The sequence below is a fragment of the Salmo trutta genome, chromosome 20, assembly GCF_901001165.1.
Source record: "Salmo trutta chromosome 20, fSalTru1.1, whole genome shotgun sequence".
Classification (NCBI taxonomy): Eukaryota; Metazoa; Chordata; class Actinopteri; order Salmoniformes; family Salmonidae; genus Salmo; species Salmo trutta.
In genome coordinates, this window is record NC_042976.1 from 18,557,821 (window position 1) to 18,573,974 (window position 16,154).

The 16,154-nt window shown below is 44.0% G+C and overlaps 1 protein-coding gene across 2 annotated transcripts in view; it reads left to right on the top strand.

The window, feature by feature from the left end:
* Positions 1 to 16,154, top strand: part of LOC115155636 (receptor tyrosine-protein kinase erbB-4-like) — a 567,818-nt gene that overhangs the window by 266,092 nt on the left and 285,572 nt on the right. For both annotated transcript variants that reach the window (XM_029702449.1, XM_029702450.1), the window contains exon 2: positions 5,632 to 5,783. In XM_029702449.1, the coding sequence (XP_029558309.1) occupies positions 5,632 to 5,783 (152 nt within the window). The remainder of the gene's footprint in view (positions 1 to 5,631; positions 5,784 to 16,154) is intronic.

Here is a 16,154-nt window from a genome sequence, read left to right on the forward strand (position 1 = left end):
GTGGTGGAACTGAGAGGTTGGATAAGGTATAATGAGCAGGGCTAGAGGCTCTACAGTGAAATAAGCCAATAAACACTAACCAGAACAGCAATGGACAGGGCATATTGACATGAAGGAGAGGCATGCTTAGCCAAGTGATCAAAAGGGTCCAGTGAGTAGTGAGGTCGGTTGCGGTCACGGCGATTCAGACAGCTAGCTGGGACATGGGTAGCAAGTTGGCAGAAGATGGTCTGTTTTTAACCACCTCGTGCATTCCATGGGTAGATTAGTGGGGTTCCGTGTGGTAGAGGGGACCAATCCAATTGGCAAAAATAGTTATAGTTATAGTGGCCCAAGAAAATTGGCCGATAGATCAATTCAGATAGCAGCCGATAAGACAGCTAACGATTAGCTGGCCGCAGATGGGCGTTCAGGTTACATCGCAACGGAGGGGCCAGTTGTCTAACTCCCTCGGGCAGATAACGTTGGTAGTCCAGTCATGAAGGCCCGATGGGGCTCCGCACCGGCAGTAAAACGGGTCCGGATAGGTGATTGTAGCCCAGGAGTGGCTGATGGAACTCTTCAGCTGGCTAGTTCCGGAATAATTGATGTTAGCTCCAGGACTGACGTTAGCCAATAGTCACTCGGATAGCAGCTAGCTAGCTGCAAGATCCAGGTGTAAATGTCGAGAGCTTGCGGTAGAAATCCGGGGATATGGAGAGGAAATAGGTCCGGTATGCTCTGGTCTGAGTCGCGTTGTACAAAACTGGCGATAGCATTTCGAGCTAAGGGATAGCTGATGACCGCCAACCATGATTAGCTGAATTCTAACGTTAGCTAGTGAACTGGCTAACTTCTGGCTAACTTCTGGCTAGCTTCTGTTGTGGATTTCAGATTTGAGGTAAATAATACTTCTTTTTTTTAAATTGGTGACGCGGGTTGCAGGAGAATGTTTTGAAGTTGAGTTTTTAGAAAAAAATATAAAGGACGTCTGACTGCTATGCCATCTTGGATGCCCAAATATAATTATGATGTTTTGGATATTCCTGAAATGACATCCATTGACTATGCTATTTGGGGAATGTTTGTTTTGCATAATTGTTTTTGGGGCCTATATTTTGTGGAATGCCCTATATGTTTTTTTTTTTTTTATTGAATAAGGTCAGTTTTTAGCATGCCAAGGGAAAGCAGACATTTAGTTCTGCCAAAATGAAATATTTGTCTGATGAGAAAAAATATGAATCGATCAGTGTCTTCATATATTTTCTCCAGACTCTTCATATTTAGTCTGGAGTAGATTGCATTCATATTCGTCATTTTGTTATTTGCTGTAAATCAAAGAAAGGCATCAAGTCTATTTACTCATCACAGTTTGAGTGAACATGCTCTCATCAGAAACTGTTTGAATACTGTAGGTAATTAAGCACTTTGGTTGTGGAGTGACGTCTGATATTTTCTGAGGAGTACGGTTGTAAGGTACTGATTTCTAAAGGTGCATAAACTGAACTGTTGATTACCTGAGAGAAGAGAGTGAACAGAGAGATGTAGCGTTGAATTATATTGAGTTTATGATGCCATTTCTTTCATTTGACCATCAACGGCAATAAGTTGTTTTAATCATTAAACCACATCATTGCATCCTTAGATGTTATGGTGAAAAAACAGGCTAATGTAAATGATTGTGAAACATATTTTATTTTATTGCACAAATAAGCTACTGTCAACTTTATTCCCACAAGCAAACACTCACACACTGACACCTGTAATGAACACAATGGGAGACAGAGAGCTGGTTTCAAGCGTAGGGCGCAGCAGGTGTTAATTGTAAAGGACCACAGGAGGAGGCAGGTAGCTGGGTCCAGGGGCAGGCAGAAGGTCATACACAGGGGGTCCAAAAAGGCAACAGTACAGGCAGGGAACAGGCTAGTAACGTCATCCGGGAGATCAGGCAATAGGTTGATAACAGGAAATCCAATAGGCTAAAGTACAGGCATGGAATAGGCAAAAGGCATCGTTAGTGAGGCAGGCCAAAACAATCATACACGGGAGGAGTAAATTACAGGGAAACCAGCCCTCCAAATAGAAGTGTGTCACAAAACAAACAATACCTCACAACGATGGGGAGCAAAGAACTGAACTAAATAGTGTGTGATAATGACATACAGGTGTGTGAACAGGTGATCAGAATTCAGGTGATTGGGATCTGGAGAGTGAGCTGCGTTCAGGGGATCTATGTGTTTGAGAGTGTGAGCTGGAAAGTGGGCTGGAAGGTGAGCTGTGTTCAGGGGATCTACGTATTTGAGAGTGTGAGTTGGAAACAGACGTTACAAAACCCAGACATGCATTTATTTTTTACCTCCGGCTTCTAATCATGCTATTAATTAAGTATAGAAATCCCATGTTGAGATTCATTGCCATAATCCGTCATTTCTGGAATGGAAATCCCAGAAAAAAAATGTAATCAAACCGACGACAATGAGGAGGACAAGGGGGGAATAAAGTAATAGAAATGAAGACATTGTGCCTCAGTCACATGTCTCTGCGTTCCTCTGAATGCAAATCCGCGCATTAGGGGAAAAACTCCTTTGTACCAGTATGTGCCAGCCATGCTTCACAGAAAGAGAGACAGGGAGGAAGAAAGAAAATAAAGATGATTTAAAGATTATTTCAAAATATTATTTATTATTAAATATGATTTAGTTCTGCCTGTAATGTAGCCTTAATCTCAAATCAAATCCCCATACACAAATCCCATTGTTCTGCTTGTGTCCTTCTCTTCACATTGTCTTTCACAGCATGGTTCCAGCAACTATAGCGGAACCGTAAACAGGCCAGAGCAGTATAGCGCGACATGGCTTGCTTCAGCTCAGCTAATCAGTGTGAAAACATTTGCAGTCTGCCAGCAATCCAGCCTTGGTCCACTTGAACATCCAGCCAGGTTGGTACAGGTGGCTTTTCTGTGGTTCAGTGGACAGTCAACACAATGCAGCGGTCACATGGAGGTATAGGCTTCTACTACAGAAACTGTATGATGTCATTACAGATCACTGATAACTCAGTAATTACCACTCAGCAGAGTGTAATGTACAGCAACATTTTGAGTTGACCGTACTCAAATCATTTAGTTGGATTGGCATTAAGGTTCCGCAATGGAATTAGAACAATCCAACGTCATTGAAGCGATGTGTGTGTGTGTGTCTTATCGGGTAGTCAGGGAGCTTATTGAAGCATATGGGGTTTTCGTTTTCAGTGGCTGATGATAAACTGTCCTTTTCACTGGGAAACTGTGCTTGCATCTCAAATGGCACCCTATTCCCTACATGGTGCACTGCTTGTTACTAAAGTCCTATTGGCTCTTGTCAAAAGTAGTGCACTGTAGGGCATAGTGTATAATTTTGAACACACCCTGCACATCCCACAATACCCCTTTAATCTCTTCATGGTGCCCTGAGGGCATAATAACTGTTTATTACCTGGAAACCCCATTTTATGATACCCCCCACCTCCCACCGTCCACCTCCCTCCTCCCGCCTTTCTGTATGCTCATGCTAACCGTTATTGAAAACACCCAGGCCTCATCACATCACACCTGACCTGCATGCTATTTCTTCTTGATACCTGCTCCCCACTCGCCTTGGCTATGTCCCAAATGGCATCCTATTTCTTATGTAGTTCACTACGTTTGACCAAAGCCCAATGGGGAATAGGGTGCCATTTGGGATGTATCATTCACTCTCCTGCTAGATCTGTATGCTCCCTCGGCCTCCTGTAATCTAATATTATGTTAGGAGGAATTGTTTGAACAAAATCTCATTTGTCTTTATAGCCTGATGTTGCCTTCAAGCAGATTTTTCTGTTCCTCATCCATCCATTTTCTGAAGGGTAATGGAGGGGAAATAAATAGGAAATAGAATGAAAGTTGGGCTTGGAGAACTACTAATACAAAAAAGGGGGATATGAGTTTAGTTTAGGAAGGAGTAGAAAATGCCTTCCTTTTATTGCTTGCTCTGAGGGAAGAAAGTGTGAGGCAGAGAGAGACAGACAGAGAGAGAGAAAAGGAACACGGTTTTCAGAATGGTACGTAAAATGGAGGTAAGATTTTTGAGGGGAGCTGTCTTGGAGGAGACAGGCATTTGTGTTTAAAGAAGACAGGTGTGTCTGTTTTCCTGTGCTGTTGGGTGGTACTTCATGGGTGACTGTGTGACAACACTGTGGGAGGATTCTGTCACCCCTATCAAGGCGATGGCTCCCCCTGTCAACTGTGAAGTGGCTGGAAACTGCCCACATTGTCAACATGGTTGGGATTTACTGGTCATGTGGGAGAAGGCAGTGTATCTGTTTGCACCCCAAATGGTACCCCATTCCCTGTAGTGCACTACCTTAGACCAGGGCCCATAAGGCTCTGGTGAAAAGTAGTGCATTACATAAGGAATACAGTGCCATTTGGGACACAGTCTCTCTTTCTGTCAATCTCTCTCTATACAGCGGGGTAGACCAGAGAGCCGTGTGAATATATTATTGATGTTAAATATAGCAAAAGTTTACGTAACAAACCTTTTACGCACCTCTGAATGCAAGAGTCATTACTCTGCTTGTTTTTAAATGACCTTGAGTTCTGGACAAGTTTGTTGTGATTCTTGTTATGGCGTGACAGTGAAGGTTAGTATTAGATGTTTGCTTAGAATTACTGCCTTTACACAATTTGTGTGTGTGTGTGTGTGTGCGTGTGCGTGTGTGTCTGCGTGCGTGCGTGCTCGTGTGCGTACGCCTGTGCACATTTTTTTTAAGTCTGTGTGCTTTGTTTTGATTTAATTGATATTTCGGTGTGTTTTGGGCTATCCTGTCAGCAGCAGCAGCAGCAGCTGACAGGGCAGATGTCTCCTGTCTTAGTGGAGGTAAAAGGTGTTCGATGGGTGGAAAAGACAGGCTTTAATTACACAGCAGAAGTCTACTCAGTAGCTTGGCCACACGCTAACAGGGACTCATCTGCCCACTGGTCCTCGGGGCTTCCTGTACACACACACACACACACACACACACACACACACACACACACCACACACACACCACACACACACACACACACACACACACACACACACACACACACACACACACACACACACACACACATACACACACACACACACACACACACACACACACACACACACACACACACACACACACACACACACACACACACACATACACACACACACACACACACACACACACACACACACACACACACACACACACACACACACACACACACACACTCTTCAGTAGTCCTACGAGGCTGGGCCCACGAACCACAGAGCCTCTGTATCTCACAGCTCACGGCCAAGGACTGACATGTAGCGTAAAGCCCAGATCTTTGTCACCGTGTGTGATGTGCCAAGTGATGATGTGTAGTGATGAGCGTAGCCAAATGCTAATAAAACACCAGATTCTAGATGTAGAAAATGTCTGTGTTCTCATTGGCTTCACAGACCATAAACATGTTGGTGGAACTAAAAAATACACTGACTTCCTTTTATCTTTATTTCTTGACAGAGTAAAGTCTTGTTTCAATGTTTTGGATGGATCACGATCATCACTTACTCTGTAAAACATGTATATCCAACATACCTTCCCCTTTCTCTGCAGTATGCGCGGGCACAGAGAACAAGCTGAGTACTCTGTCGGACCTGGAGCAGCAGTACCGCACCTTGAGAAAGTACTACGAGAACTGTGAGGTTGTCATGGGTAACCTGGAGATCACCAGCATCGACCGCTCCAGAGACCTCTCCTTCCTCAGGGTAAGACCTGACACTACCATCCCTTCTTAGAATTACTTCTAGAATCACACATAGTAAATGTTCTGGAATCACACCTAGAAGTGTTTTGGAATCACATAGTTGAACATATCAGTGTCTATTCAATTAATTGTGCAACCAGCCATTGTCCATTCAATCTTGTTGGTCAGATATTGTTTTACTCCTAGGTCCTCTCTTACCAATCAGCTAGACTGTCTGTGATAATCAAAACCTCATCCTCTGCAGCTCTGATCTCTAAGTACCAAAAACTGATTGTCTCCATGTTCTCTTCTGCTTGGTGGGAGACATCATGAAATTATGATGACCTGATTAATTATCTCTGATTTCAGCACAATCCATATTGTATTTGATTAGAGATGTTTCAGAGATGTAGAATGAATCATAATTAAATGGTTGGCATTGGTTGAAGATTAATAAGAAAGAAACAGAGGTGGAGAGAGAGGTGGAGTGCTTGTAGGTTAGATGAGGGACCAGTGGTGTAATCACTTACTTGACCCAACACACACACGCGCGCACACTCGCACACACATCATTCAGTATGTTCAACTGGCTATAGATGATCTCTCCTGCCCCTACCTCTCAAGCACATCTCCCACATTACCACCGGTTAGCACGTTCTCAACTTATTACCTACACTGAAAAAAATGAAGCTTCTTAAATGGTTCTTTCTCAGCTCTTAAAGTTCCCAGGAGAACTCTTTCCCCATAAAGAAACTCTGAGTTAAGAGTGGGGTTCTTGACATGGTACTATGGTTCTCAGAATTCTTGAATGTTCTTGAAACGTATGGAAGCCTGCAGATGTGTCCTTTTCATAGCACCCTGCAAAATTGGCCAGTGTTAACTAGTCTTGATTTTTCAGTGGAGCATTTATCGATTTGATTCAAGAGTTAAATTAACACTCAGCTGTGTAAAATAACCCCAGTGTTGGTTTTAATAACCAGTGTTGAACCAAAACCACACGTATCGTTGTCATATTTCCAAGCATGCTCTATTGCAGGTTGATTTTTACAATTGTTTATTTCTTTGTTTTTGCATGTACATTGATTTGTTAATTAATCGTACGCTACTCAAATATGATTTTGTTTATTTAACTAGGCTAGTCAGTTAAAACAAATTCTTATTTACAATGACGGCCTACACCGGCCAAACCCGGATGACGCTGGGACAATTGTGCAGCGCCCTATTGGACTCCCAATCACGGCCGGTTGTGATACAGCCTGGATTCAAACCAGGGTGTCTGTAGTGACTCCTCAAGCACTGAGATGCAGTGCCTTAGACCGCTGCACCACTCGGGAGCCCAAATGGCGTAAATGTTTTGAAACTATTCCAATCTGTTACTTGCACTTATTGCACCAGTTACTGAAATTGTTGTTCCAGTTTAGATGTTTAAGGTAGTCTCATATCTAACTCTTCCCAACTCTGGCAGTCATTCTGAATGCAGATTGCAGCTGAATTAAAATTCCAAATGCTGGATATCCCCATTCCAATAGGAATTACACTGTAACTTTGCAAGTCAACATAATGATGTGGCTTATAAACGATGTGGCTTATAAACAATGCGTTTCAGGCCACTGCATTAGGGTTAAATTGAAATATCTATTGTTTTGTCTTAAGGAATGTAATTTTAATGACAACATAATCACTTAAGAACTCACTTGGTGAAAATGAATGCATGCAACAACCATCTCTGTCACTGGCAAACACAGTCATGGGTGGTACTGGTAACTCTAAAATTCAATCGAAAGGAACCCTGAGGAATATGCAAATAAGGCTTAAAACCCTACAGCAGGGCTATTCGGTCCTGGAAGGCCGAAACATTTCTGGTTCTTCAGAGACCCTAAAATGGTTCCCCGATTGCAACTCTCTCTATAACCTTATTTGGGTCTAACTTGCATCTTTATTTTTAAGAGTGTACAGTGCCTTCGGGAAAGGATTCAGACCCCTTGACTTTTTCTACATTTTGTTACGTTACAGCCTCATTCTAAAATGGATTATATTGTTCTTAGACATTTTTGCTAATTTATATATATTTTTTAAATGAAATATTACATTTACGTAAGTATTCAGACCTTTTACTCAGTACTTTGTTGAAGCACCTTTTGCAGCGATTACAGCATCGAGTCTTCTTGGGTATGACGCTACAAGCTTGGTACACCTGTATTTGGGGAGTTTCTCATGATCGTCTCTGCAGATCCTCTAAAGCTCTGTCAGGTTGGATGGGGAGCGTTGCTTCATAGGTATTTTCAGGTCTCTCCAAAGATGTTCGATCATATTCAAGTCCAGGCTCTGGCTGGGCCACTCAAGGACATTCAGAGACTTGTCCCGATGCCACTCCTGCGTTGTCTTGGCTCTGTGCTTAGGGTCGTTGTCCTCTACGGACAATTCCTTTGACCTCATGGCTTGGTTTTTGCTCTGACATGCACTGTCAACTGTGGGAGTAGATATAGACAGGTGTGTCCCTTTCCAAATCATGTCAAATCAATTGAATTTACCACAGGTGGACTCCAATCAAGTTGTAGAAACATCTCAAGGATGATCAATAGAAACAGGATACACCAGAGCTCAATTTCGAGAGTCATAGCAAAGGGTCTGGGTACTTATATAAATAAGGTATCTCTGTTGTTCATGTTTTATAAACTTGCAAACATTTCTAAAACCTGTTTTCACTTCAATTTTTGGGTATTGTGTGTAGATTGCTGAGGATTTCTTTTTTTATTTAGTCCATTTTAGAATAAGGCTTTAAGGTAACAAAATGTGGAAAAAGTCAAGGGGTCTGAATACTTTCCAAAGGCACTGTATATAATATACTACTACAGGGCCCTTAGGGCTCTGGTCAAAAGTAATGCACTATATTGGGAATATTGTGCCATTTGGGACATAGTGTTGTTAGATACAGAACTTCATATCCCAGTGGCCCAACTCCAATAGGTTCCGGTCCATTTGGGAAAATCTGGTGGATGGAGGGCTAACTCCTGGTGTGCTGTGTACTGCTGACTGCATGATTGTGTGTGTTGTAATGGGGTGGTTTGGTTTGGGTGGTTGTCTGAACCCCCAAGCACTTTATGAGGTGGTGCTTTAACCTAGTAGAAGGAAACACAATCTCCTGTAAGACCAGAGGCCACAGAGGACTTTGTCTCAATGTATTTAACATTGATTAACTGATCGATATTTAGACGTAGAGTCACCTCATCAAGTTGACCAGGTCTATGTGTTACGATTCAGAAGTAAATATAACACCCATAGTCAAAATGACTTGGTTGAATTGCTTGAATCCTTTTTTAATCTGAGTGTTAGTTTTAAAACAAACGATTTGACTGTGTAAGTCAGCATTGTTTATATTTGGGCCCAGTAATTATGTTATGATCTACTGTAAGTAATCAAAACAGAGTCAGCTTTTCTTTATTACTAAAAGTGAGCCATTCATATCACTTTTGTTGAAACATTCTTCCTGTTCTGTAAAAGCCATGCAGCTGTGTGGCCTCTAGAATACAGCAATGCATAACATAGGCAGTTCTACATAACAAAACAAAACGGAGGCATTTATGCCCTTCTGTGTTCCCCAAAACAAACAATGTCGACAAATATAACGCCTTACCCACCGCGGCAAAAAACAAAACGCCAGAGTGTGGCGTGCTGTGGAGGGAAGCAGTCCAGTGTTTCCATTGGCCCCTGCAGAGGAAATAGGACCATGGGACACTGTGAGGGATTGTGGGTAAGAGAGGAAGCAGAAAGTGATGCTGAAGAGAGTATGACTATTGTTCAACTCTGCTAAAAGCTACAATCATACTCTGAATAATCAGCTTTTATTTTGTTGCAGCTTGCTGTTGTAGAACTCATAAAGGTATGAACATAGAGCCAGGTGGTGATGGGGTTTAGGCCCTTGGTTACAAGCGCTTGCTAGTACAAACCGCTACTTCCTTACCTGAACATATAAGAGAGGCTGGTTGCTGCTCGTTTTCAAAATGGCCCCATGTGGCTCTGTGCACATGCCAGGTCCTCCAGAATCTTAAGGCTTCACAATTAACGAGGGTTAATTGGACATGCTAATTAGGAACACAGGGTGCCAAGCAGCAAGGGAGCAGGCAGGAGGGCAAGGTGCTGTGTATTTTGGGTTTTTTAAGCATATTATTATTTTAAAACACATTAATAATATGGTGTCCCTCGGGCAGAAGAGGAGGAGGAAAACTTCACCTTAAGGGGGAGGAGAGGGGGAGAGGAGTAAAGGAAAACCTAGCTAGAAGCTTCTTTCCTTTCTGTCTGGCTGTCTAGTGGTCTGGGTGGTGTGGCTGGCTGGCAGTCTCCTGGGTGATTGAAAGTGATGCTTGTGCTTTGCCACCTTTTTAAAATAGCAAGAGATGAATGGTCACATCCCAAACTACCAGAACAGCTTTAGCAGTAAATAGAGTCCATCTTCTAAACTGCCTCCATACTGCTGATGAATCGAGACCCAGCAATAAGATTAATAACTGGAATTCTGCCTCAAGATTGTCTTTTTTCTGTGTCTATTTTTTCTTCTGTGTATTGAATCTGACTTATTTGTGAATGTGTGTTTCTTGCACACAAATGCAAGCTTGCATAACATGCATTTCATTTCCACATGATGGTTCACAGATAGGTAACACTTAGCCCTCTTCCTTTCTATTATCCCTTAATTCAGTTGTGTGCGTATGAGATGAGGTAGTCTGGTAATCCACCTGAGAAGGCCTTCACCATTCCCTGACCCTGATGTCAATGTCACCTTGTAACCACTACAACTCTGCCACATTATTTTTCATGTCCATCTACAAGAGTAGCTTGGTTGAGTCACTACCATAACATGTTATAAGGCTCATAGCAAGACATTATGAAGGCTCATACATGCTTATAACAATAATGAAGAATTACACCTGCATGCTTTACACAATTGCCTATGAATGAACCTATAGACAGCCCTCCTTCCAGCACAAAGCCCTCTTACTCCTCCAGCCTATCAGTCCCCTGCCTGGCTAATAGTGTCTCCCTGCCTTGTGTATCTAGTGTTAAATGGAGTGAAATGAAGTGCTTTACTTTTGACCAAAGACCTATGGACACTGTTCAAAAGTAGTGGTCTATAAAAGGAATAGGCCACCATTTGGGATGCAGACCATGGTGTTAATTATACCAATATCATTTACAAATGGAAAATGTAAATATTCCCATTATGTTTCACATCATTAGCTTGACGATTAGAGACTGGGAGAGGCGGGCGGGCAGGCAGAGGTGGAGGGGTGGGGTCAGACAAGAAATAGGATGTAAGATGTTGTGTTGCCATGGTGCTGTGTTGTAAGTACTGTAGAAGACCACTGTCTGAGTCCCTTTTTAATGCTATCTCTCTTTCCCTCTCTATCGCTCTCTCCCCCAGACTCTCTCTCTGTTCTTATATCGTCATCTCTCTCTCTCTCTCTCTCTCTCTCTCTCTCTCTCTCTCTCTCTCTCTCTCTCTCTCTCTCTCTCTCTCTCTCGCTCTCTCTCTCTCGCTCTCACTCTGTCCTTATATTGCCATCTCTCTCTCTCCCTCTCTCTCTCTCTCTTTCTCTCTCTCTCTTTCTCTCTCCCCTGCCTTTTTTAGCCTTCAAACTGAAGTAGTCTGCTACAGGCTCTTATAAAAAGGGACTATGCTCTAGTTATAGCCCTTTGATGCCTGTAATCTAAAGTGATCACTTAGCCTACAGCGTCTAGATAACACTGTCATTATGATATAAACCAGATGGAAATATACCAGTTAGATCGTTATAGGATCAAGTTACATGTTTTGGTCAGTACAGTGTCAGTACCAGTGTCATGCTAAAGATTGCTAAAGATAATGGTGATCATGTTGCGGTTTCTGTAGTCACTACAGAGGAGGTTGGTGCTAGTAATTTAAGTTCTACAACTGGAGTTGTTTGTAGTCTACAGGACCAAGTTTCCACTTACCAAATGCATCTTTTGGTGTTTGACGCTATAGAAATCCTCTGTATTATAACACCCAGTAGCACATAATGCATTTATGGCCCCATGTCAAACACTACGCAACTCAAATTAAAACATAACTACATAGACATTAAAACTCTATTTGAAAAGTAGTTAAGTGAATATTAAAGTGTTTTATATATAGGAGCAGACTGGGCTGATTGGGTTGGGCAAATTTAGACAACTTCATAAGTGGCCCCTAGTGTAGCAGTCAGCCCCCTAGAGTTATCCTGACCCTGTGCGCTCCAGAGGACAAAGGTCAAATAGGGGTTAATGAGCCTGGAGAACACGGAGGAGCAGAGGAGACATTTAAAGTAGTCTGTCCCCAGCCAGTTGACTGAACTCATGATAGGAGGAGCTGTCTGCATTAATGACAGCAGACTCCTACCACTCTGCATCCAAATAGGGACATGATAAGAGTGAGACTCATGGTCAGAGACTTTGACCTAAACTTTATTTCTGACTCACCCTCCACCTCTTATTTTGTGGGTCATCCTCTTTCTCTGCCTGTCCATCCTCTACCTATCTGCAGCCTCTGTCCTGCTACAGCCTGTCCATCCACTACCTTTCCTACAGCCCCTGTCCTGCTACAGCCTGTCCATCCACTACCTATCTGCAGCCTCTGTCCTGCTACAGCCTGTCCATCCACTACCTATCCTACAGCCTCTGTCCTGCTACAGCCTGTCCATCCTCTACCTATCTGCAGCCTCTGTCCTGCTACAGCCTGTCCATCCACTACCTTTCCTACAGCCCCTGTCCTGCTACAGCCTGTCCATCCACTACCTATCTGCAGCCTCTGTCCTGCTACAGCCTGTCCATCCACTACCTATCCTACAGCCTCTGTCCTGCTACAGCCTGTCCATCCTCTACCTATCTGCAGCCTCTGTCCTGCTACAGCCTGTCCATCCACTACCTATCCTACAGCCTCTGTCCTGCTACAGCCTGTCCATCCTCTACCTATCTGCAGCCTCTGTCCTGCTACAGCCTGTCCATCCTCTACCTTTCCTACAGCCCCTGTCCTGCTACAGCCTGTCCATCCTCTACCTTTCCTACAGCCCCTGTCCTGCTACAGCCTGTCCATCCACTACCTATCCTACAGCCCCTGTCCTGCTACAGCCTGTCCATCCACTACCTATCCTACAGCCCCTGTCCTGCTACAGCCTGTCCATCCACTACCTATCCTACAGCCCCTGTCCTGCTACAGCCTGTCCATCCACTACCTATCCTACAGCCTCTGTCCTGCTACAGCCTGTCCATCCACTACCTTTCCTACAGCCCCTGTCCTGCTACAGCCTGTCCATCCTCTACCTATCCTACAGCCCCTGTCCTGCTACAGCCTGTCCATCCACTACCTATCCTACAGCCTCTGTCCTGCTACAGCCTGTCCATCCACTACCTATCCTACAGCCCCTGTCCTGCTACAGCCTGTCCATTCTCTACCTATCCTACAGCCTCTGTCCTGCTACAGCCTGTCCATCCACTACCTATCCTACAGCCTCTGTCTTGCTACAGCCTGTCCATCCACTACCTATCCTACAGCCCCTGTCCTGCTACAGTCTGTCCAGCCTCTACCTATCCTACAGCCTCTGTCCTGCTACAGTCATGGTTCGGGAAGGACTCTTACTCTCTGTTCCTGTCTCTTCTTTCTCTCTCTCTCTCTCTCTCTCTCTGTTCCTTTCTCTCTCTCCCTCTCTTCAACACCCCTCTACCATCCCCTTTTTTCCTCCCTCCCTCCCCTACAGTATATCTCTCCTCTTCTTCTCTTCACTTTTGACAGGCTGGTTATTTGTCCCCCAGGCGTGATTGGTTGGTGATTGTAGGTTGCCTGCCGGTTTATCCTATTCCCTACATAATGCACTACTTTTGTTGTAGGATGCCATTTGGGACGCAGATCAGATTACATCCCCCTGATCCTCAGCACCCTTCATTATTAATGAATACTGATGAAGTGTTGGGGAGCTCATGTCTTTGAGGCCCGCCTAGATTGGATTGACAATTGCAATTAGCATGCTCTCAAGTTCATTTCCATCACTTTAGTTTGACATGAATAAGGACAGAGAGAGAGAGAGACCACCCTGCGCAATGAAATAGGGGAAGAAAGAGGGTGGGAGGGGGTCTGAAGGCAATTGAGGAGTCCTGAGTATGTTTTTCTCTTGGATCTCCGTCTGTTACCTGACACTGATGGTGGTCAGGACAGACACAGTTGGAGGACTAGGCAGAGGGAAGCCTGATGCCACTATCCACTAGCTTTAGATTGATTTCCCCTGTTCCATTCAGGAAAACATTACAGCAGCCAGGGGGTGGTAGTAGGAGGTAGATGGGAGTTTGTGTGTGTTTGTGTGTGCGTGCATGTGTGTGGCCAGGGTGTGAGGTAATTGACAAGAAATGTGACAGGAGATAACTTACTCTTTGCCATGGTGACAGTCGATGAAACACCTACTCCCTCTGGGGGGGGGGGGGGGGGGGCATCTCTCCCCCATTGGGACAGATAGATAGATAGATAGATAGACAGACAGACAGACAGACAGACAGACAGACAGACAGACAGACAGACAGACAGACAGACAGACAGACAGACAGACAGACAGACAGACAGACAGACAGACAGACAGACTAGATAGATAGATAGATAGATAGATAGATAGATAGATAGATAGATAGATAGATAGATAGATAGATAGATAGATAGATAGATAGATAGATAGATAGATAGATAGATAGATATTCGGAGTATTCAGACCCTTTGACTTTTTCTACATTTTGTTACATTACAGCCTTATTCTAAAATGTGTTTTAAAAAATGACAAAGCGAAAACAGGTTTTTTGACATTTTTGCAAATTTATAAAACATAAAATATATATATATATATATATAAATTTACATAAGTTTTCAGCCCCTTTGCTATGAGACTCGAAATTGAGATCAGGTGCATCCTGTTTCCATTGATAATCCTTTTGATGTTTCTACAACTGGATTGAAGTCCATCTGTGGTAAATTCAAATTATTGGACATGATTTGGAAAGGCACACACCTGTGTATATAATGTCCCACAGTTGAAAGTGCATGTCAAAGCAAAAAACAAGCCATGAAGTCGAAGGAATTGTCCGTAAAGCTCCGAGATATAATTGTGTCCAGGCAAAGATCTGGGGAAGGGTACCAAAACATTTCTGCAGCATTGAAGGTCCCCAAGAACACAGTGGCCTCCATCATTCTTAAATGGAAAAAGTTACCTAGAGCTAGCCACCCGGCCAAACTGATCAATCAGGGGTGAAAGGCCTTGATCATGGAGTTGACCAAGAACCCGATGGTCACTCTGACAGAGCTCCAGAGTTTCTCTGTGGAGATGGGAGAAACTTCCAGAAAGACAACCATCTCTGCAGCACTCCACCAATCAGGCCTTTATGGTAGAGTGGTCAGACCGAAGCCACTTTCAGTAAAAGGCACATGACAGCCTGCTTGGAGTTTGCCAAAAGGCACCTAAAGGCCCAGCGTCACATCTGTAGGAAACCTGGCACCATCTCTACAGTGATGCATGGTGATGACAGCTTCATGCTATGGGGATGATTTTCAGCGGCAGGGACTGGGAGACTAGTCAGGATCGAGGAAAAGATGAATGGAGCTACGTACAGAGAGATCACTGATGAAAACCTGCTGCAGAGCGCTCAGGTTCACCTTCCAACAACCCTGTGTCGCAGCCGGCCTCGACCGGGAGACCCATGAGTCGGTGCACAATTGGCCCAGCATTGTCTCAGTTAGGGGAGGGTTTGGCCGGCCGGGATGTCCTTGTCCCATTGCGCTCTAGTGACTCATTGTGGCGGGCCGGGCGCATGCACGCTGACTTCGGTTGCCAGCTGTACGTGTTTCCTCCGACACATTGGTACGGCTAGCTTCCGGGTTAAACATGCAGTGTGTCAAGAAGTAGTGGTCATGTTTCGGAGGATGCATGGCCCTCGACCTTTGCCTCTCCTCTTGTCCATACGGGAGTTGCAGCAGTGGGACAAGACTGTAACTACCAATTGTGGTATCACGAATAAGTTGAGTCAGTATCACGTCAACATTTTAAGTAATACATTTATACAAAAAATGAAATATTACACTTACATAAGTGTTCAGACCCTATACTCAGTACTTTGTTGAAGCACCTTTGGCAGCGATTACAGCCTCTTGTCTTCTTGGGTAATGACTACACACGTGGCACACCTATATTTGGGGTGTTTTTCCCATTCTTCTCTGCAGATCCTCTCATGTTGTATCGTGAGCGCACAGCTATTTTCAGGTCTTTCCAGAGATGTTCGATCGGGTTCAAGTCCGGGCTCTGGCTGGGCCGCTCAAGGACATTCAGAGACTTGTCCCGAAGCCACTCCTGCGTGTTCTTGGCTGTATGCT